The following is a 27,928-nucleotide window of genomic DNA, read 5'->3' as shown; positions in this document are numbered from 1 at the left end:
TGTGTCTTCACTGTATGAGAATGCCTCTTGTGTTAGGAATGCCCTGTCTGTTATATCTGCCAGACATTCGGGGTCTAAATGTTTAAGGTCCTATGCCTTTATGCAAAAGTTTATTTTTATTTTTTTAAACAAGACACCATTGTAATTTGTAACACTGTATTTAACCTGTAGGTTTCCTTCTGGCAATGTAGCTCTTGCCTCTGTACATAGTACTCCAATTGAAGCTTCTAATAGGCGAACAAATCTATTTTTCCTGCCTAACCACTCAAATTTGTTTCTACAGTCAATGTGTGGGTTTAGGCTGTTATGGTGGATACAGAAAGATGTTGATCCAGATCTTGGGTGCATAGTTGGGGAAGGCCTTTAGCCATATTGCTTTCTTGTTTGCACGTCTTTGTCTCTAGTATGGCGGTGCCCTGACTGCAGGTGTGCGGAGAGACACTGGAGGGATGTTCTAGAATCTAGAGGTGCCCATGTGTACTAACGGGTATCCACTGACTATGTAGTACAAGCAGAGAAGTACGTTGTAAATGAATCTCTTTTGAATCTTCAGAGTGTGGCTGGGGATCCTATTTAAATTTTAATTGACAAAAAGGTTGATGGAATTGCTCTTTTCCGTGCCATGTGGAATAGGAAGGGCAAGCAAGGGGCTCGTGCAGTGCTTGCTAATCTTTAAAAAGTTCTGCTTCTGTTGGCAGCTTAATTGATGGTATCCGACTAGTACTCGTGTTTGGCTGCTATGACGATTTGTTGGTGAGTTCTTCAAGGGTTTCTGTTTTTCTTCCATTTTCTTTCCTATCTGTGAATGGAGTGTTTGTTGTTAGCAATGTTTTTGAAGTAGCTGTGTGCCGAAGGGTTCAGCGTCCACTTCCTTTGTTTATTCAGAGCTTGGATATTCTCAGAAATGTGGTTGTAAGTTCTTTAGGGGTGTGTTGACCTCAAACATGGAGATGGCAAGCGATAGTTGAATATGAGCTTTACATTGTTTATGGAGATGTTGAAGGATTGGAAGGTTTGTTTTCATCCTCATCCCAGCATCCTCTCATTACCATGAACATGAGGTGTTTGTGTAGATCGCATGTTCACCCCATGGTGCATCTTGGGGCTGAATAACACACATTTATTGATACCTATCTTAATAGTACTCTTTTTATCCACCTCAGAATCATGAAATGCATGGTGGACCTCCCTTGATTTGAACCAGTGACCTGGAGATTTAACAGGGATTCCTGTAATGGTTACATTAGTCCAACTAGCGTCATTGGTTGACTGACACGCCAGACCTGGCCTTCCCAACATTTAGCTTATGTCCTTGATCATTGCTCTATCACATGTTAGAGCAACATTTAAGTAATTAAAGTTTCTGTCATCTAGAACTTAATCTCAGGTCTGGTAGGCTTTAAAAACTAACCTTTGACCTGTGCTGCGTGGCAGGAATTCCCTGCTTTAAAATATGGCTTTAACTTTGGCTGCAATGCAGATTAATTACCACCTCTGACACCTTTTTCAAAATCATGTCTTATTTCTGTTCCCCTGTGTGGGGCTATCAACTGTTGTAGATTTGTTGAATTTCGAAGATATACAAAGATAACCTTATTTCTGGTTCTTTCTAGTCTGTTGCTAATGAACAGACTAAAGATCCCGAGGCCTAAGGTTGCTCCTTGTGGTACTTGATGTGGCAGACTCCACTTCATCACCTGTCCACCTAGTCACCTCACGCTATTGCTAATACACTAAATCCCATGGACAGTCTGCAAACCTTTCTTGGGCCTATTTATGGAATTTTAGTGATGGTTTCATTAAGTTTGAATAAATCGCATCTATCTTCTGCCGTCATCCTGGCTACGTAATTAGTTTGTCCTGGGGTATGTTTGACATTACTATTTCCATGCCACTGATGGATCCTAGAAGTCACTGGTTTCATCATATGTTATGATCTGTTATACAGCTTTTGACAACATTTTTTTATTATATATGTGACTTCATTAATTTTATCGCCATGAGTGTGAGGGTTGGGAGTTTAGCTTCTATTTTCCTGTGGCATGTACCCATCCTGTCCTTTTCCAGGCTACATCATCTTCGGTTTGTAGTGATTAAATGGTCAGTGCTGTGGTTGGTGCTGCTGTCTCTGTTGTCTTTGATTGAGATTCGTTCCTCAGTTGTCTTTGATTGAGGTTGGTGCCTCTGTTGTGCCTCAGTTGTCTTTGATTGAGATTGGTGCCTCTGTTGTCTTTCATTGAGGTTGGTGCCTGTGTTGTCTTTAATTGAGGTTGGTGCCTCTGTTGTTTTCGATTGAGGTTGGTGCCACTGTTGTTTTTGATTGCGGTTGCTGCCTCTGTTGTCTTTGAGTGTATCCTACAATTTCCCATTGACAAACCCACTTTGGAAAATCCAGCATGACTTTAAGCTGTGAACGAGATGAAATCTGTTTCCCTGCTTCGTAAGTCTGAGGGTCATTTGGTGGTCACCACTATCCTATACTCACCACTAAGCACATGTATTGCTGTAACATTTCTTCTTTGTCTTAGTTCCCTTGTACATCCTCCCTCATTGCCTCTTTTATTTGCCACCCCCACGGATTAGATTCCTAAGTGTCTTACGTAAAACAAATTGATATTCAGTGTTTCGATATGCGCATGTTATCTCCTAAAAATAAAGGCTGTGATGTGCTTAACTCACAGGAATGTTAACTGCCTGTAATGGAACTGTACAGACTCTTCCGTAGCGTCTTATTCCACTGAATTATTCCATTGTTTTTAATATCTGCATATTGTTTTCTTACTAGATGTATTGTTGGAGTATACATGCCAGAAATTAACACAATGTGTTTTGTTGATATGTTTCTTTGTGCTCTCTAGTCACTAGTGTATACCAGGTATTCTATGCTGGATAGGTTTTGTTAAAACTAGATTTGTTTTTTTGTGTTCGCTTGGCTGACTCTGTTGAGGTAAAAGGAGGCTAAACTGGTTACTCACTTAACAGAATGTTCCTTTCAGTCATTCACAATGGTTTTTCACCACGCAAGTGTGAAATAGTTGCCCAGAAACAGCAAATATGATTGGAGAGCTCACATCCTGATTCACCCAATCAGAATGGGGGTATATTTTTGTTTAAAAAAAAAAAAAGTACAACAAATAAAAAACATAGCTTTTATAACGAAATTGCCACATTTGCAGTGCCTAGGGGCTGGGTTGCAAAGTGCAGTGGGCACCTACAATACCAAAGAATTGTGGATATTTTAAATACGTTTGCGAGAGGTTACCTACCCTGGAATTACATGCAAATGAATTCCTTTCAAAACGAAGAATATGTGACTTTCCAGAGTTAGAAAATGGAAGGTTTCCTCCCACCTGTCACCTTGAAAAGGGAAATAATTATTTGCCTACAGTTATTTTTTGATGGAGTGTAGAGAAAAGTGTTTCTCCACAGTAAAAATGTTTTATCATTGAGGGGGCAGTAGATTATTAGATGTTAATGTATGTTTCCTCAGAATTTATTCATGCAGAAGTTTCATTCTAAAAAAATTTTTTCTTGCATAAAAACATAAGCAGTGGATGTACTTTTCCATAAGTAGTCTTATGATTATTGGTGAATCTTAAAGGTAGGAAAATCTATTCCACATGTGAATATAAAGGTACCAGAGCAGAAAGCTGAATCATTAAAATTCAGGCCAGAGTTAATGAAGGGAGTGTCTAAGGTCGGTGACATTTTACCTATATTTTACTTAAAGGTTGGATTTTCTTACTTTTCAATAATTCTTAGTCTATTATTGTTTTAACCCTCATACACTGCTTAATATAGTTTTAATCTTTAATATGTTTTGTACAGTACTGATATGCTAATGTTTGGCGATTAAGCCCCCCATCTCAGAAATATTAAATTGAAGAACAACACGATATAACAATGTGCAAATCAGAAAAATGATGAAATGAAAACAATAACTGATTGAAATAAGAAAAAGTGAGCATTTTAACTCTATCTGTAAAATCATCTGTGCAGATTACCTATATTACAAAAGTGAACATTGCAAAGAATTCAGAGATGGTCGCCAGATTGTTTTGACTCTCACAAAGCATAAGCATGCCAGCCTCGCTTTGTAATCACTCCACTGCATCCTATTGCATGAGATTTAGTTACAGAACATCTACACCATATATAATGCCTTTAGGGAAAGGAGCACAATCAACCTACAGAATCACACCTTTCATTTTGTGTTTTTCATGTATTTAACCTTTTTCTGTGGTAAGACTCCATCAAAGAGATTGAGTATCTTCTACAACAAAACATTAAGAAACTGCAAGAATATTAATGTAGCAAGTAATTAAGAGAGACACTGATTAGTGGAATAAAATCAGGAGATCTTCATAGTCAAATATGTCTAGGTAAAGATAGAAAAGATGGTGTTTTATTAATGTCCTCGAAGAAAGGGGGGTTGAGTTCTTGTGAAATCTAAGAGTTCCTTGGGCTTGATGCATTGCCAGAGAAAGGCTGTTTCAAAGCTTGGGAGGTTCTTTAGTTTGAATTTCCAGTTGAAGGATTCTTTGCTCCTAAGACCTCACTGACTGCCAGACACTGATATCCATTTAGCCTTTGAAGGAGGACTTTTCTGTTTGATCTTTTCATACGTGATTATGCATAGTTTGTTCTAGTTTCCAAGAGCGTCATCTGGGAATAGGGTAATATCATCCAGTGTCCTCTTGGATGACTAGATTCATGCAGTGAAGTGCAAGTCAGCAATAAGTGGGCCAGAGAGTATTATGGGATGTCACCCTTTGTTGCGTTGCCCATTTCCAGGTAAAACGTGATTTGAGTGTGAACTACTGTTTTCAGCTGTTATTCTTGTTTCCACCCGTAACCTTAGAGCAAAGATGAGACACAGAGGAAAGATCCTTAAGCAACTGTGAACTGGAACAAACTCTGAGATAATAACTAAACTATCTTATATTTACAAAACGCCTAAAAAGCACTCTTTTCTGCATGCTTCTGAAACAACTCTTCCAGAATGAGACCACTGCCCATCTAAGGTACCTAGTACCTGTACAGAGAGGAAGCTGTTTACCTCTGGCCTTTCTTGCCCTCCCACGTTTAACCTGAACCTTTAAATGGTGTTCTGATGATCTCCGCAATCCCTTGTGTGCGTATCACTGTACTGAAAGGCACTCTTGAAGGATACAGCCACTCATTTTGAGCACTTTGCAGTTGTTGCGTGCCGACATGTATAGAGCCCAACATATTTACACCCTAAACACACAAAGATGTGATTTTAAACAACATGAATGGTTATCTACTAATCTTCCACCACCTCTGAAGTCTAGGTAATATTTCCATCCCTCTTGTGAGAGAGCCCTTCACATTATAACCACGGCAACATCCAGCTGCAGCACTTGCCCTAAAATGCTTCCCCTTTGCAATGTCATCTTAAGGATATTTGACCTAGGTCAAGAAACATGTTGAGTGCTTATGTTTGGAATAACTGAATTTTATTCCCCAATTTCTTGCTAATTCAAGTCCTATGTTGCCTAAAAATATTTACTTATATGTTAAATATTAAGATACAGAAACACGCAGAAGTGTGCTAGAGAGAAAGTTTAGTATCCCGGGGTGGGGGGCCTTGGAAGGTGGGGCCCTGGGCAATTGCCCACTTTGTAATGCGTTAAACCATCTCTGTCCATTTGGCCTACAAATGCTCTGCTCCCACCTGGGCATACCAGTAGAAACCTCGGCATTAAAGAACCTTTTCATTCATAGCTCGAGGTCTCAGAGGACCCTGCAAAGCAAGAAAGGACGGTTCTCTCTTTTCCGTCATTCTTTCACATTCATATCTATAGAACTTCAACACTAAATACAATTTGTCAGTGTTTCCAAAGGCAGGTATTATATCAGTTTACAGAACCTCTTTCTGCTGTTACCTAGTGATGTGCTATTGGATTGCATGCCTGAGGAATGACTGAAAAGCTATTCTGCATGACCTTGATTTATAAGCTTTGAGTTTAATCAAAACTATTCAATCTGTTCCTTCTATGCCTTCTAGTCTCATGGGAAAATGGTAAGCAAAGACCTTTTCACTGCTTATTGTGCTCAACTCTTTCCATTGAAGCCTGATTTTGTGCCCTACATGATCTAAAGAGATGAAAGTGTAATTGTGGTGGTTAGACTGACACCAGACACAGTGACCAACATCACTGCGGCACCGCGGTCTCAAGAAGGCTTTGAATCAGTATTGAGTGCTTTGTATTTTATTTTGCGTTTTCTGTTGTTTGTAATTTGCACTATTTTAGCCAGGAGATGTGTATAAAAAATGCATTCCCTTGAAAGCATTGTACTGTTAGAGCAAATACTGCTACTTGAGCAGGTCTATTTTTTTGAGAACCAATGTAAAAATATTGTCAGCAGTAGTTTACTAGTAACCATCCTGTCAGTAGCAGTAAATGGAACCCACCATCCTGTGGTAAATGATGGAAATTAAAGGTTTTCAGAGTTTGCTGTGCCATTAGTATGCTGTTTCCAGTCTTGGGCTTTTATTTATCAAATTGGCGTCTTCTGAGAATTGTTATAGTTTTTAGTTTGCTCTGATTGAACCAGTTGGGCACTTGTTTCTTTTAACAATTATTTCCAAAAAGAAAAGCCCAGGACTATAACAGCTGTGATCTCCTGATACAGAACAATCATGCAACCCTACCTCCTGCAAGGCAAATGAGGCAGGTTTAGGAAGGGGTTTGATGTCTAATTTTATTTTCTGCAAAGGTGAAGTTCACATACTTAGAAGAAAAACATTTTCTTGTCTTTTTGGTTTCCTTCACAGTGGTCCTACGGATTCTATTTAATTCATCTCCAGGGGAAACAGGGTTTCCAGTTTCTCTGCAAAACAGAAGACATGAAGAGGAGGTGGACGGAGCAGTTCGAGATGGCCATGTAAGGACTTTTTTATACGTGCTTTTCACAACATTGTATTGTGTGGTAGCTTTACTATAGTGCATTTTACTCCTTACGAGCCCACAAAGCTCTCAGACTTGCATCAGTTTCACGGGCACCCTTTTGGAGTTGATGATTGGTAGAGAATTAGATGTTGTATATCAGAGATTTTGACTGTGTGAGGTTCATATTTGTACTTCAAACATGGCGCTTGAAACATCGCCACAGGTAAGCAGGAGGTGTTCTAGAGAGTGTATGAATAGATATATTTGTATATACGATGATTTTAGTTGTAAAAGCTACACAGAACATCTGAAAAAACACCCACTATGCAAAATTAACCAATCGTGTTGTATCTGTTGAGAAACCAAAGAGGCTTAATACGCAGTATGCAAAGTTAAGACTCCTGTGTTGTTTACTGCGTGAAATCCTACTAGAAGTGCCAAAGGCCTATCTTCCTTGGACACACAGTTAAACAACCAGGCATAAAGTCGTCTGTTGAGTCCTAACAGGAGTAAGTGCTTTATGTCCATCCAGGGTCCTACCAGTGGCCATGTTGTAGGAGTTAATGCCACTCCTTTGCATCTTTTCTTAAAGCAGTCATTTGAGTTAACCGTATGTGTACCATAATACTAGCACCATCGACTATCTAAAATAAAATCTAGCATCTCAGTCACCGATTTGTAGGTTTTAAAGTAAATAGCAGAGTTGAAGGAGATAGTGCCTTGTGCTTTTATTACTTAAATTCCATCAAACAGGACTTGTTTGACATTTGTTGTAAGATGGACAGAATTGAAAACTGGAGCATTATATATAGAAATCTATTGAATGCCCTTTTTATGTGAAAGAGAGATGGTTTACTGCGTTTTAATATTTCCTTCTAATAAAACAGCCTTCTTTAGTATTTATTTTCTTCATCAGTTCTTTGCAATAAACAATGAAATTAGTAAATTAGCAATAATGCATGCACATTCTCAACATTTTTTTCCTTAAATGTTAGGTCAAACATTAAACCAGATAAAGCCAATGCCAATCACCACAACTTCCAGATGTACACATTTGAGAAAACCACCAACTGCAAAGCATGCAAGAAGTTTTTAAGGTGGGTAAAGTTCTAGTAGGTGGCCGCTCACATAGTATGTTCAGGATATGCTTTAAGAGGCCACATTTCTTGATGTGTAGTTTCTTTCAAAGCCATTTTGTTGCTCTTTTGTCATGCTGACTGTATACATTTTCTGAACTGTATTTTCTATATTGATAGATTAAACTAAATATTAGAAAAATGAGTGGTCAGTCGAATTGATATAATATTTAGGTATAGATAGCAGCATATTTGTTCTATGCAATCTGACATTTGTGGTATGTCTGTGGTGAAACTAGGAATGGCAATTCATGAAAACAATGAAAAGTGTTTGATTGTAAATAAGATATCTGTTTCATCTGGAAAAATACCATTAGTCTGCTTTGTGCTCACCTAACATTGATTTTGTGACTTCATGTTTTAGCTGCAAGTGACATGAATAAAAAATTGCAATTAGAATGCTGGTCCATCGTCTTCCTTTAAAGACTGAGGCTGTGAATTGTCGAGCTGGGTTGTAGGCTGATGACTAAATATACTTAATGTGTGTTTAAATAGTTTGTAAAAGGTGGTTCTTGAAAATGTTTAATGTTAATTGTTGAAGACATACTCTGAAACTGTCTGCATAACAAACTATCACTCATTATTTTTCTTTTTGATTTCTTGCTTTTCACTTTTTTCTTTTTGATTCATTAGATTTGATTCCTTATTTCCATTTGTGTATCTCTGCACTTTCACATAACCACCATTTTTTCTCTTACGTTCCGCCATCTTAATTACCACTACTTTGTTCTTTTAGTTTATTTTCTTTTAAAACAAATATCATTGAAAACAAATCCATTCCATGCACAAAAAACGCTGATAAGGTTAGCCTGACACTGGACATAATGTTTTCAGAGATAGCCAATGTAATACCCTCTGTTTAGTTTGATAGCTTTTCTTCTTTTTTTCCCAGAGGGACGTTCTATCAAGGATATCTTTGTCCAAAATGTGGAGTTGGAGCCCATAAAGAATGTCTTGAAATTATACCACCATGCAAAATAAGTAAGTAATTGGAGCTTGACCCAGCTGTTACTATCTTCTGAAATGTATTTTCTTTACCATAGGAATAGTTTTCACTATCTGTTCTTGCTAGATTCCTATTTCAAAAAGCATGTCCAGTGCAGACTTTCAATTGACTTCTAACTGAGAAGTGCCTGAGATATCCATAGGTTTTCTGGGAGAAGGTGACTTTGCATACATTTGTGAGAATGTTGGGACGTTGCCTATTTTGGTTTTTGTGGGAATTTGAAACAAAACTGTGAATAATAGGATATTTTGAGTGTATTCTAAGTATCTACATATCTGTTAGAAATATCCACGTACAAAAATTTTGCATCCACAATATTTACATTAGCACTGCCTTGTAATGTAGGTTTTGGTGCCAGGATGTGGATATATACTTAGTTCAACAGTGCAGAGACAGGAAATATAGTAGTTATAATATATTTGAATTTCATTATTTCGATTGCAATATAGTGACAACCAATTTTGGTTATAAAGGAAAACAAAATGCTCTTTTAAATGTAATTAAAATCCAACTTTGGATTAACAACATATCACTGCATTTAGATCACATCAAGTTAGGAGAGCTTTGCCTTTCTTTTACACCATCTTGATGTTTTCATTCATGTGTTGTTGCTATTTATTTTATGAAATGAAAACGAAGCTACTGTTGACGCTCTGAGTGCAATAGCCAGTTCCCCAAAGAGAAGTTGCACAAAGCTTGAGGCTTGAAGCTTAGTTGCTATGACCAAGTCAAATCTTGACAAAAAGTATTTGATCCCTCCTATTGATCTCATGTCACTGCCAAGTCTGATGTTGGCAAAGTAAACACACTTTGGGGGATGTCCAATGAACAAACTGAGGAAGGGGGAGTGCTGAAGAACGTATTCCATGTCATTCAGGAGTTTTGAAAAGGAGCTATTTGAGTTTTATGTATTTGCAAATGGAATTATCTTGCCGTCTAACTAAGTTGAAAGGTCAAAATTATTAACTTTAAGTTATGGGAACTCTGCTAAGACACCATCCCCTTAAATTATAGGGTGCTTAAGTAAAGGACACATAATGTATAAACTGAGCAGGTGGAGAAAGAGATTAACACCGCTTAGAAGAAGGCTTTGTCACTGTGTTTGCAGTTGGTGATGTAAACAGGTGCTTGACAATCTTCCAAACCTCACATCATAGCAGGTAATTCTCCCCAGTCTGTTTGCTTGAAAAGCTGAATGATGCCAATTTCCAGCTTGGCATTCTGACTCCAAGAGGTTGTGTACTTCTTCAGCTCGACTGCGCCCACCGCCTCAGCCCTAACACAGCTAGCTGTTTTTTCAGTTAAATGCCTACAAATGGTTATAATGTTTGACTATAATCCCAAAATGTAATCATGAAATGTCTGTAAAGGAACAATTGAAACAAATGTAAGCCTAGCTATGTCCATCCTTTTAATATCAACCCTAGTCATGACCTTAAAGTCTAACTCTAAACCCTGCCCTGACCTTATAGCTTAATGTTAATGCTCACTCTGTTCTTAAAGTCTAATTAAAATATGAAACTAACCCTAACCCTGTGAGCTGGCCCTACAATAAACGCTGCCCTATATCCTGCACCTATGTCTAATGCTAACCTTAAGCCTGACCATAGGACTGAATTAGGGCTGGTGCTCCCTGTGCAGTGTCACTATGAAAAGGATAACCTCAGCTCTGAGGCTGTCACTCATGGTAACCATCAACCTACAGCATGTCATGAGCCTAAACTGAATAATAATCTCACACCTCAGTTACCCCCTGCCCAGTCCTAGCCCAAAAACTAACACGGCCTCAAATTTAAAACTAACTTTATCCCTGTGCCCTCCCCTGAAGAGCAGCATCAAACCTAAGCCTGATACTCTCTTACGTTAGCAAATTTTGGTTAAAATAGGACACTCAGCAAAACAACTTTATTTGTAAGGTGCACGTTCATGAAGAGGGGTATCTTAGGGCTGTGTAACAGTTTTTTATTGTTACACAACACAGTAGTACTCATTTTATCTGCCTTGGAAGAGTGAACGGCTGAGAAAACCTACACAGACTCAAGCAAGAGACCGTGAGGTCAAGTAAAGATTCCTGCAGTCCTCTGAGCCGTAGGATCCGCCCTTTGTATGGTTCCCGTGTCTTGGTTTTACCTATGACTGCCTGTGAGGATGTTCACTGCCATTGAGCGCTATTGGGGAATGATTCAGCATACTGGGGTGTTAGCGGGCAAGGGAAGTGTTTAACATTCACGCCAAGCTCTTTTGTGTTTGAAACTGATGAATATTTATGCAAATAAATTTGCCTCAAGGATTTCCAGTAAAAAAGTAATTTGAAGGATTCTAGGCATGTGAGCGAGCAGTGGAATGTTATGAGAAAGTAATTTCTTTTGGACCCGCGTATATTGATTTTGGTTTATAATTTTAAGAAGTGTTACAAAAAATAATTACCGATTCTATGAGCATAATGTGAACAGAACAGCCTTGGACATGATTCATTTTGTATTTCTGTATCCACTTACCAACTCTTCCATAACAATCTGTTCACATATTTTGTGCTTGCTTGTCTTTTTAGGTCAAATATTATTCATAAAACATGTTAGATAATAAGGGTGTGTGATTAAATTGCACAACTAGGAATAATTACGAAATTCAAATAAAAAATAATTTTTAATGGGGATTTATGTTCCTAATCTGTTTACATAAACATTTTTATTTAAAAATATTTCACTACCTTAAGGGATTTTTTTGCTTCATAAGAAAATAAAATCCAATAATTGTGGCTGTTGTTTTTCACCATATGAATACCTCCAGTATGGTACTGTGGATTTCCGGCGAAAAGATGTGTTTCCACAACAAAAATAAATTTACTTCAAAGCATGTGTTGTTTTTAACTGTTTTTAACTGTACTGGGAATTACAGACTCTTCCATATAAATGCATTAAAAGAGGCAGCAGAGGTATTGTCTTAATTACGCCATAAAAATGAGCAGGGAGCAAATGGGTGTTCTAAGCGAGCATGCTTCAGGATACGCTCTAGTTCAGGGCATATTTGTGAAAACCCTAAGTTAGAACTTCCTATGTTCACTGTTTTCTCAAAAGTCAGCTCTTGCCCTTCCAATGGGACCACCTTCTCCTAACTCTGAACTAGTCACTATGGAAAATCATCAACTCTCAGTTTTCTTCCATGGCAATCTTTTTTGCTTGATTTTTATTCAATAGTTTTCCTTCCTCTTTCTGTGTTTGTCGCTCCGCTGGAACATAGCTTCTTTGCCATCTTTTTAATAAGATGACTCGTAGCCTTCCGCTGCATACATTAGAGGAGCTATTTGTTCTTGTGGTTTCAGAACTTTAGAATAATGCATTTGTTTACTTGCTCTCCCTCTTCCCTGTGTGCTACCATCTTGGAATGGTAAACTGAGAATAAATCAAAATGGCGACCACATTGTTCAGTATGCACGTGTGGTGACTTGACCTGTAATTGTAATTGCAGTTCCTCCGTTTGCAGTCATTCAGATGCTAGCAACCGTAAACTCACAAGAGGTTTTAAAAGTTAAATCTGTAGCCTGGCAGGGATGGCCGACTGAAAGATAGCTTCAGACGACATTGCCATGGTCTTTAATTGTTTAAACATATTTCTTATTAAATCCCACTGGATTTTAACAATTTATTCTCTTTCCTTTTTTGTTTCAGTCGCTCCAGATGATCTCGTAAGTGGATTTTAGTTTTTGTAAATGGCTCATCATCATGTGAACACTGCCATATGTTGAGGGTCTTGGATTTTTGAGCGTGCTTTAAGGATCTGATACCCTGATCAGTCAGTTTTGTAGCATTACACGGAAACTGCCCTTTTTATAAATCTCCCTACAGAGATTCTCAAAGGTGCCTTGGTCTGTTCAGTTTTCATACATCATTTAAATGATGACCACGTCACCAGTACTTTCCCTGCTTGCCTCTGCTACCACTGAAATATTGAATCGATTTTATGTCTGCCAACAAAATTCTCATTTGCTTCCTGAGATCTTTAGAAATAATCATACATAACTCGGCCATTTCTAGGTATAATTTAATATTCTATAAGTGTTAGCCGGGGCATTGATCTTTTCTTGGGTGTGTGGCAATGAATTCATGCCCATTCACCGTGCGGTGTGAGGATGCACAGATCAATGTTATTGCAAACCCAGGCACCTGATTACTCATTCACCTTACATTGTAGTCTGTCCTGTTGCAAGATCACACAGATCTAAAGTCTAACTTTGGGGATGTTTCACTATGATACAACACACACCTCACATAATACAATACTCATGATTGCAAAATATCAAACCTGATTGCTTACATACACACCACCGCACCAGAGGAATATCATTTGGCCACCTTATCACACAACCCAGTATGGCTGTTGAGATATGGACAATCACTCACACTCAAACTACAGAGAATGAACAGTGCTGAAAGACACTACAAGGTGATGCCCTTACCTAAAAATGCCTGTACAAGTGCTGATAAAAAGGTCTCAGCTGCCTTGGTTTCTATGGTTTCTCGATTTTCCATCTGTAAAGAATACAATTAATTTGTATTTTTTAAAGTTTTAAATCCAGCCTTTTTCTTTCTCTTTCAGGATCCTGTCAGCATGGGCTCTGGTAAGGCCTTTTCTATTGGGTTGACATGTATGATGCAGTTTTCATGGACATGCAGGTTGGCTCTTGTGTGAACATTTTTTGTCGGTGTTGTGTGTTTGTGATGCAGAACCTCTTTGGTGTAAAGTGATGAAGTAAATGTGACATGCTTTCATTTCAGCTTCAATAACTTCCTTTACAGCATTTGGATCTTATGCATTTCACCGATGTCATTGGATGTATATTTTGTTCTGTTGCGCGCTCCCCCCATTAATCAAACTGTAGGAATACTGATTTATGACGCCAGAACATTATATGATTAGGTCAGCAGCAAATCTGATGACACTTTCTTTAAAAAAAAACTCTGGTGTTTTTTCAATGTCATCATACTGTCTGATGTCATCTGCTTACATCTCATTCTATCCTCCAATGAATGAAAGCTTCACCCCACGGTTCTTGTAGTGCAATCAATTGTGAGAACACTCTTTTATATTTGTGTCCCTCTTGTATTTCTCTGCCAGGTCCCAAAATGGTGGCGGTCCACAGTTACTATGGCAACCCTGCACCTCCGGGAAAACCCGTCCTTACATTCCAGACAGGTGACGTCATTGAGCTGCTGAGAGGAGATCCAGATTCCCAGTGGTGGGAGGTAAGGGTGCTAGCTCGTCTTTCACTAGACCTGCCGAAGCTTTGCTGGAACTGGTGACCCTAGGTGCCTATTCACCGAAAAGTGTGTAACAAGGCACCAGTGAAGTGAGTCCTTTAAAATGTGGTACCCTTCTGAGGATATTGAGGAGTTCATTCATGTGTGGTGGAGTGGTTTATACCACAGCATTGCATTCAGGAAAATAGCTACACATCTTGTTTCAGGGAAGGACACAATACAAAAGCTGGACAGGGCAATTACTGTGCTGAAACAATAGTTGATAAAATTAAGATAGTGCCATTACTTGGCACCAGTGCTTGAAATGGAAAGATTAAAGTGCAGGTACTCTGTGCCAGAGTACCTGCTTGTTTCCGAAAAGTGCAGGTACTCTCCAATTAAAAGTATTACGTTTTCCTGAGATGTGCTGGTACTCTCCCTCTCAAAATAAAAAAGTGCTGGTACTCAGTACCAGGCAGTACCGGCCCATTTAAAGCACTGCTTGACACCACTGTTAGAATACCACTCCCTCTCCAAAAACGTCCACCAGGTCTCTACAAAAATAATTATTTATAAGAGCCAGTCACTGGTGAGCTAGAGTGGAGAGAATGAAGCAAATTAAGCAAATTGATATATTAAGACAGCCTTCCACATGCCATCAACTGCTTCACTTACTGCACAAGATGGCTGGCCCAAATAAGCACTTCCTGCCTGTGCGAAGAGAGTGCAATGCCATTGCGATACTTGGCCTCCAAAGTCATAATGCTAATTGAGTTTTTTTTATTTTGCAGTTTTATGTCATGGAAACTTGCCCCAAAAACATTAAAGCACGTTACATGAATACCAGATTACATTACACACATTGCAGATGACATTAGGCAGGGGAGAGTAAGTGATTTGCCCAGAATCGCAGAATGTTGAGGTGATGCCAGGACCCAAGTATGTTTCACCAGTTCCAGAGTTTCCATCTCTGGCCGTTAAGCTACATCTTCTCATTGTCAATCTGGATGATTCATTGATTGAAGTCCATATCCTTTTCGTATTGTTCACAACATTATTCCACATGTTAATGATCAGCATTCTAGTAGCAGGGCCTTCTGTGACAAGCTCAGTCAATGGGACTTTCTATCACACACTAATGAGGAGTGATCGTGGCTCTCCTGTGAGTGATAGGCTGCCGTGGCTTGGGTTCTGATATACTGAATCCTCTGGAACACCAAGAGCAAATTACATGATACACAAGACGGCCAGAGATGTTTTTCATTTCAACCTATTCAGTTAATTGTGTTATTCATCTTCTATTGTAATAGTATTTATGTAGCATTACTACCCCTGAGGAGGCGTCAAAGCGCTTTTCTGCAAGTAGCACGCTACTCCAGAACCCAAAAAGAATTAGTGGTGGATCAGAATAGGGAAATATGAGTACAGTTTTAGTATTATTATGAGTTCATTTGAGCTGCGGATATGTGAGTTTGTTAGTTAGATTGACTGGAGTAATGGAGGGGTGGAGGAGGGAGAATCCAGAAGTGTTAATTGGGAGTTTATGGTAATAGGATTTAGGCTTGGGATGAGTAAAGAGGGAAGAGTCTGTGGAAAGGGTTAGGGAGATCATAGTAGCAGGGTGAGATAAATGAGGGAGAATATAGTAGGGTTGTTTGGGAGGGTCATGGTAGTAAAGTGAGGTTTGGGTGAATTATATGTGGAAGAGGAAGGAAGAGCTTAGGCAGGGTTATTTAGGAGATGAAAGTAGTAGAATAGATTTGGGATGAGTCAGAATGGGAATGGAGGATAGATTGATAGAGACATGACATATGGTGATGGGTAGACAAGTGTGCTATAAGATGAGAGCAGGGATTCATAATTATCTAGTATAACAACTTATCTAGGAGTTATGCAATGCCCTATGAACAGGTTAAGCATAGAATAACATACACACACACACATACACACACACACATATATATATATATATATACACACATACGCACACATATATGTACATACATATACACGTTTAAACCATGAGTAAATATACATTAGTTAAACAGGTTTAAAGAGTGTGTTTGAAGTTTAGTGTTATGACATAGTAGCAATACATATTTTCTAAAGAACTATATATAACTAGAATATACACACAGTCAGATAAAAAATATTTATCAACATAGGCAGATGCAGTCCATAGCTGTAAGAATATGGTGGTTATGAAGGAAAGAGCCAACTCTTGAGTAGTTTTCTGAAGACAAGATAGTTATCTGTGGCTCTTATAGTTGGGGGTAATGAATTCCATAATTGGCTGCTTGAACGGAGAAGGATGTACCACCTATAGTCTTTTTCTTGTATGGTGGTGTTCTAAGGCTTCTTGAGCTGAGTTTTCTTTGTTGGATGAATTTGGTTATTTTGTTTCTGATAAAAAGCGGTCCTGTTCCATGTATAGCTTTGTGGGTGATACAAAGCAGCTTGAAGGTGCATCTTCTGGCAACGTGTAACCAGTGTAGTGCTATCAAGGCAGGGGAAACGTGGGCTTGTGGCTTTACATGTAATAGTAGCCTGGCTGAGGAGTTCTGAATATGTTGTAGTTTTTTCATAATAGATAGAGATGATCCATGGTAGAGCCCATTGGCATAATCCAGTTTGGATAGTACAAGCGAGATAGTAGCTTGCAACTTGTGTGGAAATCCGAGGTGGGGGAAGATGCGTCGTAGAGTCTTCAAGGTGATGAAGCTTGTTCGTGCTAATTTGTCCACTTGGGCGTTCATATTTAATTTGGAGTCCATGGTGATTCCAAGGTTTTTAACTTCCTTGGATAATTGAGGAGGTGGTCTGAGATTGTCAGGCCAGGCGCACAGTGGGTCATAACTTTTCCAGTCACCACATATGAGTATTTTTGTTTTGGAGGCATTTAGTTTGAGATGGCTCCAGGTCATCCACTGATCAATGGCCTTGAGGCAACTGAAGATTTCAGAGTTTTCAATGTTTTTGGGGCATTCTAATTTAAGTAGTATTTATGTGGCATCTTCATAGTTGTAGCATATGAGATGAAAATCATTGATCAGTTCTGGTAATGATATGATGTAGATGTTGAAAAGCAAAAGTGAGATGATTGATCCTTGGGGGACCCCTGCTTTTGCGAGGTAGGGTTTGGAAGAGAAGGGGGGAGAATAGATGATATTAGATCTGTTTTGAAGTTAGGATGTAATACAGTCGAGAGCAGTCCCTTCTATGCCGGCTTCGTGGAGTCTTTGACTTAGTGTGTCATGGTCAACCGTATCAAAGGCAGCCGAGAGGTCCAAGAGAAGTAGTGCAGCAACTCCATTATGGTCGATTGTGTTTTTAAGATCATCCCAGATTGCTATGAGTGCCGATTCAGTGCCTCTTCCTGTGCGGAATCCAGTTTGGAAGTCCGAAAGTATAGAATTGTCTTCAATGAACTGTGACATCTGGACGAATGCTGCTCTTTCCATCAGTTTGCCCAGGAAAGGTCCATTTGTGATTGGTCTGTAGTTGTTGGGGTCTTGCGGGTCTAGGTTTGTTTTCTTTAATAACGGTCATATGTATGCCTTTTTTTAGGTCTACAGGAAAGGTTCCTGTAGTTAAAGAGTTGTTGATGATTCTTCTTACAGGTGTGGCAGCAGAATTAGATAAAAGAATGTTCTTGAAGATGTGTGGTGGACAAGGGTCAGAAGGACAACCGGAAGGTCTGCTTGCTTTGACCAAATCCATAAATTCACCTTGGGATATGTGTTTGAAGGACTGTAGAGGCTGGGTTGGTTTATTCTTAGAGGTTATTTTAGGAAAGGGGTTGGTGCTGATGGTTTTTTTCTGTTTTAAATAGGAGTCCAGTGTGTCTGCCTTGGTTGTGTAATGCGTTGCCAGTTTGTTTGTGAAATCTTGAGTAGTGGGATGACTTCCTTCTATACATGTAGGTTTTTGAAATTCATTGAGAATTTTATAAATGTTTTGGTTGCATATTTAGCATTTTGAATTCTGTCTGAGTAGTACCTTGTTTTAGCTTTTTCGATTGATGATTTGCATATTCTGTTAAGTTTGTGTAGCTGCGGTTTGTCTTGACTGTTGTTTGTTTTGAGTGAGGTCAGCTGCAACTTTCTGATTTGTTGCTTTATCTTTTTAAGTTCTGTGTTTCTCCAAGGTGTTGGTTTTCTCTTGTCGTGTTTAGTTTTCAAAAGCTTCCTGTAGCCACTCATAATGTTTTGGAACAGAATTAATTGTATCTAGATCTGTGTTGGCTGTTAGTTGTGTTTCTAAGTCATCAAAATTGAGTTTGCTCCAAGGCCGATGGGTGCATGTATGTAGGTAGTTGTGGGGTGTGCTGATTTGTGGAGTTTTATGTCGGAAGGTTATCAAATGGTGGTCTGACCATGTGATTGGCGTGATGCTATGAACGGTAACTAGTTCAGGCTTAGCAAAAATGACATCTAGGATGTGTCCAGCGATGTGTGTGGGATTGTGTACAATCTTATGTAGGTTCATTGTGACTGGCCAGTGGTGATAGCTTTTGGATGGGGCATATTGGGTTGGTCAAACCAAATGTTTAGCTCCCCAAGAATGCATAGGTTTGAGTATACAGTAATAAGATTTGAGATTGTATCTATAAAAGTGTCTGGGAATGTTGAGTTGTTAGGTAGAGGTCTGTAAAGGAGGAGAAAGTTACAGGAGGAATTTGGAGTAGGGTGGCCTCTGGTGAGGAGGGCTCCACAATGTTGTATGGAAATGTTGTCTGTTTTACTGAGTTTTATTGCCTGTTTGGATATAATAGCTAGTCCATCTCCCCTCTTGCCTATACGGTTTTGTGTGATGGTTTGATAATCCAGAGGAAGGGCTTCGTGCAACACCGGGGCCATGTCATCTCCCAACCATGATTCTGTTATGAATAGTAAATTAGGTTGTGTGTCTGTGAGCAGGTCGTAGATGTGGTGCTTGTTTTTTGTGAGTGACCGAGTATTTATGAGCTGGCAGTTTAGAAAAAGTGTGTTAGTGGTGGTGTTGTTTTGCTTAGGAGAAGGGTAAACAGTATAATTTGAGCTTGAAGCAGGTGTGCTGTTAGTTGTGATAACTGTGTGAGGGTCACAATAGTCTTGTTTTTCAATATAGTGTTCCTCTTCCAGCAGGTTTAGGAGGCATTTTGTTGGGTCTGTGTGTGTGGGTGGTGGACTTGGTGACTGAGAGAGACATGAAGAGTGTACTGTTTTTTGTAGGGTAGCCTTATTATGTAATAGACAAGGGGATGCGAAGTTGTTAAGAGTGTCATGTTGTTTATTTTGTTTGCGTCTGTTTAGTGTGGATGGAGTATGGGTTAGGGGTGGTGGAGGAGCATGTGGATCATGATGTAAGGCTCTAAATTGTGCAGTGGAGGAGAGGCGGTGAATGAAAGTTGCTGGGTTGGGGTGCTTGTGGTAGGTGTTTGGGAAGAGTGAGAATGTAGGTGTAAAGATAGGACGGGATTTGTTTTCTTTGTGTAGTCATGAGAGTGGGAGTGGGTGTGACGATAAGTAGAATGAAAGTTTGTGTTGGTTTGATATGCTGATGTGTGTGGTCTGTATTGTTTTTGTGGAATAGTGAGAGGGGATATTGATGTAGTTGTTTTCGGTGAGGGATTTGAATGTGTGTTAGTGCTGGTGATTGGAATTAGAGTCTTACAGGGGTGTTGATGTGTTTTGGAGATCAATGTATGAGGTGTGTAAAAGGGGATGGATGTGTGTCAGTGGAGTTTGTTAGTTGTGATGACTGGAACAGGTAATATGTGTGGTGGAGTGGAGTGTGAGGATTGTATGTTTGTGTGTAATTGGTGAAGAGAGGGGAAGGGCGTTTGTAGATGGTGTTTTGGAAGGCTGGGTTTGGGAATTGTTATGATGAAAGGTGGTCTGTGTGGAGCAAATAGAGGATAGTGTTTTTGGTTTGAATGAACAGGGAGTCTGTATCTGGAAGACTGAAAGTAATGTATAGTGTGGTTTTGTGGGTGATGGCAGGTTGTGTTAGTGGGAGTGGACAGAGTAGTGTTTGCTGTGAGAATGAAGATGTTTGACTGTTATAATTGTGGTGTATATGTGTTGTATAAGGGGTATCGTGTTGGATGATGGGACATTGCAATATGTCTGCGGTCAGTTTGTGATGCAGGTGTTGGATGTCTTTGCAGATAATGTGTTTGCATGTTGATGGATGTGTAGGATGTAAAGTCCTTTCTGATAAATGGTAAATTGGGCAGCATTTCTGGCCCTAGGCCCTAACTGTCCTGACCAGGCCCAAACAGGCAACTGCCCTTGTCTTCTCCACCCTTAACCTCGACGCCCGGGCTGAGACGCCCTGAGCCCTAGGCATAAATAGCCCTACTGGCCAATAGAAACCTAGTCCTAACCCTAACTAATCAGATTTGTAAACCTAATTCAAACAACCAATGGGAGACCCAGCCCTAATCACCAATCATACCCCTAATCCTGACAACCAATCACAACCCCAACCCTAAAACTAGGAACCAGTCAGAATCTCAGCCCTACCACCAGTCATAAGCCCAGCCCTAAAACCCAGGAACCAATCAGAATCTCAGCCCTACTACCAATCATAAGCCCAACCCTAAAACCAGGAACCAATCAGAATCTCAGCCCTACCACCAATCATAAGCCCAGCCCTAAAAACCAGGAACCGATCAGAATCTCAGCCCTACCACCAATCATAAACCCAGCTCTAAAAAAACAGGAACCAGTCAGAATCTCAGCCCTACTACCAATCACAAGCCCTATTCTAATCCCTAAACCAATAGAAAGACCAGCCCCCAACAACCTATCACAAAACCATATGCAACAACCAATAGGAACGTATATAAGGGGCAGGTTAACTGAAGCCCAGTCTCTGTGGGAAGGGAAGAGGCAGCTGCTGCTCTATTCAGAATCTCCTTGGATACAGACAGGCTGAATCCACACTTCCAAGCCAGCAGAGTCTACTTCCCAGGTAAGGGAGATATTGTTTAAAAAACACTGAAATACTGCTTGTCGTGCACTCTGAAATGTGGCTTTTTTTAAGGCAAAAAACGGGGGATGCAAACAGTTTCTAAACTCAATTTAAATCACAGAAACAGATTAAGCAGTCTCCTAAACACACTCTGCAAGATGTATGCAGCCTTTTTACTTAGAATAGAGGGGGTGGTGGCTTTTTTGCAGTCTTGTGCCGCAAACAAGAAGGGAAATTTCACACAGTCACGGCTAAAAAGATCACCACTTTAAAAAGGTCGAGCTGCCTGAAACCCAGAGAGTCTACAGTAAACAGGCACGGGTAGCAGTAAAAAAACACTTTTAAACAAATAATACAATTTCCCAGAAGAGTCACGGGCTCCTTACCTAGGTCTTTTAGGAATCCTTGAACACTGGGCTGCATTAGGGCACAGGGAAAATGCTGGGCTCACAAAATGAAGGTGGCTGTCTTGGGCTTCCCTCCACAAACTTAAGGGGCCAGAGCAGGTGTGGGAGGAGAGCTCAGGTTGCCAGGGACTCAGCGAGCCAATCAGCTAAGCCCAGTCCCTGTGGGAAGGGAGGTAGGGAGGAGGCAGCTGCTGCTCTATTCAGAACCTCCTTGGATACACACAGGCTGAATCCACACTTCCAAGCTAGCAGAGTCTACTTTCCAGGTAAGGGTGAGATTGTTTAAAAAAACACTGAAATACTGCTTGTCGCACACTCTGAAATGTGGCTTTTTTAAGGCAAAAAACAGGGGATGCAGACAGTTTCTAAACACAATTTAAATCACAAACAGATTAAGCAGTCTCCTGAACACACACTGCAAGATGTATGTAGTCTTTTTACTTAAAGAAGAGGGGGGGGACTTTTCTGCAGTCTTTTGCCACGAACTGGACATTAGGGCAAAGGGAAAATTCTGGGCTCACAAAATGGAGGTCATGTAAGAAAGTTAGTTATTTGGGAAGGTTGTGAGTCCTTCACTAGTATTCATTCCGCAACCTCCCATCTGCCGGAATCCAAGTACATCTTTAGTCCTTGGCTGCCTCAGGGTAGCTAGGCAGATCAGTCCAATTAATACACATGGAAAGTGGTGTGGTTGATAACCCAGTTCACATGCACACAACAAACACCACCCAATAAATCAGTGTCCAGTCAGTGTTTTTACTTATGAACAAGAAAAGTACTTAGTTAGGCACACATTACAAATACTGTGCATTAATTTACAATTATATATGCAGGATGGTAGGTGGAAATACCTATGTTGACACATTCCTAACATTTCACATCCTTAGCATGTACTGAACCCTAAGACCATGATACCCCCACCTCCCTCCCAATTACACTAGACTCAATATAATGGGGTGTAATTATGAAAAGGCAGACTTTGTAAGGGCATAACCACATTAAAAATAGTAGAAATATGTCATGATAAGCCAATGCATTACTATTAATGTGATCAAAAGGAAGACTTTATAAGAGTGTCACCACATTCATAAAACCAGAAATATGTCATGATAAAATCAACACAACATTATTTTAATCAGTATGGATAGTCCCCTCTTACAATGTCGTTGATTAATGCTTACAGTGGTTCACTGCATGAGGAAAGCTCTGTTGTGCTACTGGTGGTGCGCTTTAGCCCCTAACAGTAGTTTCTTCAGGCCTCATGGCCGCCAAACTTTAGAGTTCCTATTGAGCCTGATTTTGAATGCTCTCTCTCTTTATGCACGACTGTCTCCTGACTGGGCACCTAGCACTTTTCCGGGGCCCAGGGCATTCCTCAGCAAAAGCCACAGCAGACCTGCATCCTTCAGGTCTTCCGGCCTCCATTGGTCACTTGCAGAACATCTGGGTCATCTTAAGTCAAGGACCCCTCCTTCTGAATGTCACACTTCTGCAGGACCAGTCAGTAGATAAGCCATTAGAACCCTCCATGGTCTTCTCTTACAGGTCCACCCACTACTTCATTCCAGAAGGTGTGGGGAGGCAGTGTAACAGTCCCTGAAAAAATATGTCTTGGTCCCTGGATGCCAAATTAAACCTGAAGTCCCTGAGTTCATCTTTTTAGTGCGGTCAAGCATCTTTGCTTCTCCAGCTGGGCATGTCTCTGGCATTGCTTCCCTCAGACCCATACTGTGCTGCAAAGTCTCTCCCTGGTGCAGGGGTTTTTAAGTGGTGGTGGAATGTTCTAGAAGTGCACATTTACCTCACTTCTAGAACAGCCATAGGGTGAAACATCTACCTCTGCCCATCCCTCCTGCACAGAATTTTGGGAATGTCCAAGATGCACTGTCAAGTGATCTTTTTAAAGACCTTCTTTGAGAGCCTGCATCCTGCCCCTTACTGCCACAGATGCATGATCCCTTCCCTCCAAAGATTCAAATGGCAGCATCTCTTGTGTGTCTGGCTCAGTTGGTCTGATTATCCTCATTTGATTCTGTGGTGTTGAGCTGTCCCAAGCCAGGTGTGGTATCAAAAGTAATTAGCACTTGCAGATTGGGTCCCCACGCTGTCCTCTTTCAGGAGGAGGCCCTAATGTGTGGTGACCTTGAATCGTCCAGTTGGCCAACAAAGTAATTAATGTGGCCCAGCAGTGGGATTCAAAAGCCCAAACATAATTAGGAGTTGAGTCAAAGAAAAATGATAAATCTTTAAGTGCCACAAGGAGTGCAAATATATGGATATTAATGTAAGATCTGCATTGGGTATCCTGACTTATTAAAGGGTCTGTGCATCACATTATCCCATAGGCCTAATTAGGGCACAACGTATTTTGGTGCAGATTTCACCCATAGTATATAATTCAGTAATGCACTCTATATACTTCGGTATAATGCTCACTCATATTGTAATGAATACACAGGTCGGCACCAACCCCTGAAGGCTCACTTCTGGACAGGCTACCTGTGCACACATTGCAGGCTGAATTAGACTGTAGTTTCACACACTAAGCCAGATCATATGTTCACACTCATGTGTGCAAATGTTCATGTGCACCCAGCCCTGAGCCTCCCAACCTATCTGCACAGCAGTGGATGTTATCCTAAAAGGTGGATACTGGCAGTTTGGAATCTCAATCCATTATAAAAAGTAGAGCATGGACTGACAAACTCAGATAGTGAGACTCACTCATGTCAGAAGTCCATTAACCAGGTAGCCAAAAAAAACTCCATGGGGATTACATGGGCTGGAACCCATTGTTAACACCTTCTTAGTAAAATATGTAGTGCCTCTTTAAAATCTGACATTTAATTTAACTACTCCGCAACAGTGACAGCCTGTATACTATAGAGTTTATTAAACAGGAAAAATGTTTTTAAAGCATTACGTTCGGACAGCAAAATAAGGACTCCTATAAGGTCATCTTCTTAGATTTTCATAGCTCATTACACACTGGTAGTAGCCAATGTGTAATTCTAGTTACATCAGAGTTAACAATGATAAGGCTTTTTTTTTTTTTTTTAAATACTATGTCACTGTTTGACAAATCTATACAAAACTTGCAAAAAAGTTCATCCACTTTAGATTCTTCATGGCAAGTTTCATGCAAACCCCTCAAGTGTGGACAAAAAAGGGGGTTGTCCAAAAGTGACATTACCCATTTTAATTGCCATAATATTCTTTGCTCCTCAATAATGAATAAACAGCTGGACTGAATTACACCAAACGTGGCGTGTAGGTAGAATTTTATCAAGCCTATGCTGAATTTAGTGTAAATCTGTTAAAGGTTTTTTTTAGTAATTAACGTTTAAAAAGTGTGAATTCCTGAACCCAATTTGAAAAATAAAGGCACATTCTTGGACTAGAGGTGGGGATTCTCCCATCATCTATTGTGGATTCATGAATCCAACTGTAAATTCGCAAATCTGTCATGGTATGATTGGATGACCATCACAGAAAAAGATTTCTGTAATGGCCATCATTATCCAACATGGTGCACTTAGCATCCAGAAGGGAAAAATAAAAATAAAATATGCACCACATGGTTAAGTGAGCCTATTCTGATGAGTAGGCCCATGTGCTGGAAAGAAGGTACAAAAGGACACCTCTCTGGCATTAAAAGTGATATTTAAAAATTATTTTATCATCATATTCACAAATCCTGATCCTAGCAGTCCTTAGTCCCCCGCAGACCTTCCTGGGTCTAAGCGTTCGACAATCCTGAAAAAATGTTTTGAAAAATACTTTTCTGTAATCCAGTGACTCTAGGCCAAACCCCGCTGGTCATGGCATTCGACCCTATGTAAAAGGGACTGGCCATCTGTGGTAGGTTTGGAACAGGACCTTGTCATAGACCAAGCCATTAAGGCAACTTCCACAGTGCACAGCCGAAGGCGTGTAGTGGGAAGTTGGCTGACCATTGTGGTTTAGGCACAGGGCCTTGCTGAAGGTAAGGCCCTGTGGCTCAGCCCAGCTGTACAAGGCCAAAAGCTGTGTGTGGCAGGTTTAGCCATAAATAGGACTTTAGATGCAAGTAACAGTTGAAAGTGTATATGAATAAAGAAATCACTGAAAAAAAGTGAAAGTGAAGTTATGGTTAGCTTTAGTTGTGAGAGATTGACATGCATTTCAACAGTCGCTGAAAATAACTCTGTTAAAATGTAAATTATGGTTAAAACCAAAAATTAAAACTACTGAAATTCAAAAGATGGTCTTAGATAAGTTGTTCATAACTCATATCTCCGCAAAGCACTGCTTAACACTTTACATATGACATGTTAAATGACATCATTGATGGCATCTCAAATGACATTAAAACATGAACCATAGAAGAATAAAAAGTAAAAAAAGGGCTTATTGCATCATGCAGCAGGTGTTAGCTGCCTATGGAAGAATGGACACAGGATTATAACCAAGCCCTGTGGCCCCACTGCATGTGGCCGAAGGTTGTAATCAGTGGACGTTGGCTGACAACAGAGAGCTGGGTGCAGGGCCATAGGCACGGCCCTGTTGCTAACCTCTATTGTACACGGCTGATGGCCATGTGCAATGCAGGTTGGCTGCTCATGAACATTCCAATGTACGTCTTGACCGAAGGCCAGACCTTACGGCCAACTACTGCTGCACACCCCTGAAGGTTGTGTGCATTTGGAATTACCACCTGTGAAGAAGTGGGTTCAGGACCTGAAAGCTGGTCAGGCCTTTATCCAGCCCCTATTGTGAATAGAGGAAGCCATGTGCAGTTGTGCTTGGCCAACAGACAGGCCGTATAGTTAGGCCTTGCTTGGCGCAGCCTTGGGTCATGTGCATTGTTGGTTTGTCTCCCACAGACGTTTTGGCTTAGTGTCTAATCCAGCTGCTAATCCCTGCTGCCCGCAGATAACTGTAGAGTATTGGTACCTCTGGATGCTATCATCAGTAATGCATTTAGAAATGTTAGCAGTGATGTCATTTAACATGTCATGAGTGATGTCATATGTAATGCAGTAAGCAGTGCATGACTGGTGGTGTGAGTTATGGATAATTTACTTAACCATAACATGAATTTCATTATTTTTTCATTTTTTAACTGTATGTCTTTACAGACGAAAACAACTTGGACCATACTAAGATATCCTTGGATTTGTATTTTTATCTTACTGCACAGATTCATCCACTTGTGATTATGGTTAGATTCCACTGTTTACACATATTGCAATCAATAAAAGTAATGGATAACTTTACATGCTGGTGGCTGAGTGTTATATGCTGTTCATTACCATTGTTAAGAGAAGGGCATCGTGACTTCCACTAGCTATTGGCTCTTATGAATCATGGCACTTCCCCACAATCAACAATGGTAATAAATAGCATATTACACTCTACACACATAAGTGTATCTACTTATATTATGCACCCTAGTTAAAAGTAATTTTTCCTATACAAAAGTGAATTTTAATGTGATAATGCTCAATTGAATAAAAATATTCAGGAAAAGCTTTTGCAAGAAAGTAGGGTTTACAATGAAAATTCATAAATAAAATAAACATTTAGCAAAATGCCATAATGGTTTTCTGTTCCTGATGAAGATGTTGAAATCAGAGTCTCATTGTACCGTGAGGGAAGTTGCCGATCACAATACAATTGAAAATTTGTAGTCATGTTTACTGTTTGTTGTGTTCAAAATCAACCATCCTCTTGTGCCTCTGACTTGAGTAATTTTTTTTATCTAACTACAGGGAAGGTTAATCCCAACCAAGAAGTCTGGCTATTTCCCAAGTTCTTCTGTAAAACCGTGTCCTGTTGATGGAAGGGTAAGTACCGGTGGGCGGACATTGCCAATGTTCTGGGCCTACCGCGCTGTGCAAGCTGTCTTCTGTGTTAAGTGTGACATAGTAGCTGCGTCAATTGTGAGTGCCACACTTCTTTAGGATCAGTGGTATATGTGCCTCCTCTTAAGTCATGAGTCGCATGTAATTGCACTAACATATTGTTTTTTTTGCATGCTCAAATTCCTCCCGGCTTTAAGTGGAGGGATTTGCACAGCAACACTGTGCAAAGGAAATACCTTGCCTTGGTATTGGAAGCTTTGGCCATTAGTAACATTGCTTTCCATTACTGTGGATGTGTGAAATTCACATACTTTTCTATGTCGTAGTTACGTGAAATTTTGGCAAAACTATGTGAAATTACTTGAAATGCAGATATCCCAGTTTTTGATGCAAGAATGCATTTTGTGCTAAAAAAAGGT

The 27,928-nt window shown here is 40.0% G+C and overlaps 1 protein-coding gene across 2 annotated transcripts in view; it reads left to right on the top strand.

Moving 5' to 3' along the window:
• The window catches only part of VAV2 (vav guanine nucleotide exchange factor 2), a 708,430-nt gene that overhangs the window by 627,302 nt on the left and 53,200 nt on the right, over positions 1 to 27,928 (top strand). For both annotated transcript variants that reach the window (XM_069241562.1, XM_069241561.1), the window contains exons 15-21: positions 6,803 to 6,912; positions 7,913 to 8,014; positions 8,946 to 9,034; positions 12,728 to 12,744; positions 13,656 to 13,677; positions 14,175 to 14,302; positions 27,417 to 27,491. In XM_069241562.1, the coding sequence (XP_069097663.1) occupies positions 6,803 to 6,912; positions 7,913 to 8,014; positions 8,946 to 9,034; positions 12,728 to 12,744; positions 13,656 to 13,677; positions 14,175 to 14,302; positions 27,417 to 27,491 (543 nt within the window). The remainder of the gene's footprint in view (positions 1 to 6,802; positions 6,913 to 7,912; positions 8,015 to 8,945; positions 9,035 to 12,727; positions 12,745 to 13,655; positions 13,678 to 14,174; positions 14,303 to 27,416; positions 27,492 to 27,928) is intronic.

This window comes from Pleurodeles waltl, chromosome 6, assembly GCF_031143425.1.
Source record: "Pleurodeles waltl isolate 20211129_DDA chromosome 6, aPleWal1.hap1.20221129, whole genome shotgun sequence".
Taxonomy (NCBI): Eukaryota; Metazoa; Chordata; class Amphibia; order Caudata; family Salamandridae; genus Pleurodeles; species Pleurodeles waltl.
The sequence above is the reverse complement of the archived record's forward strand: the minus strand, read 5'-3'. Positions and strand labels throughout refer to the sequence as shown.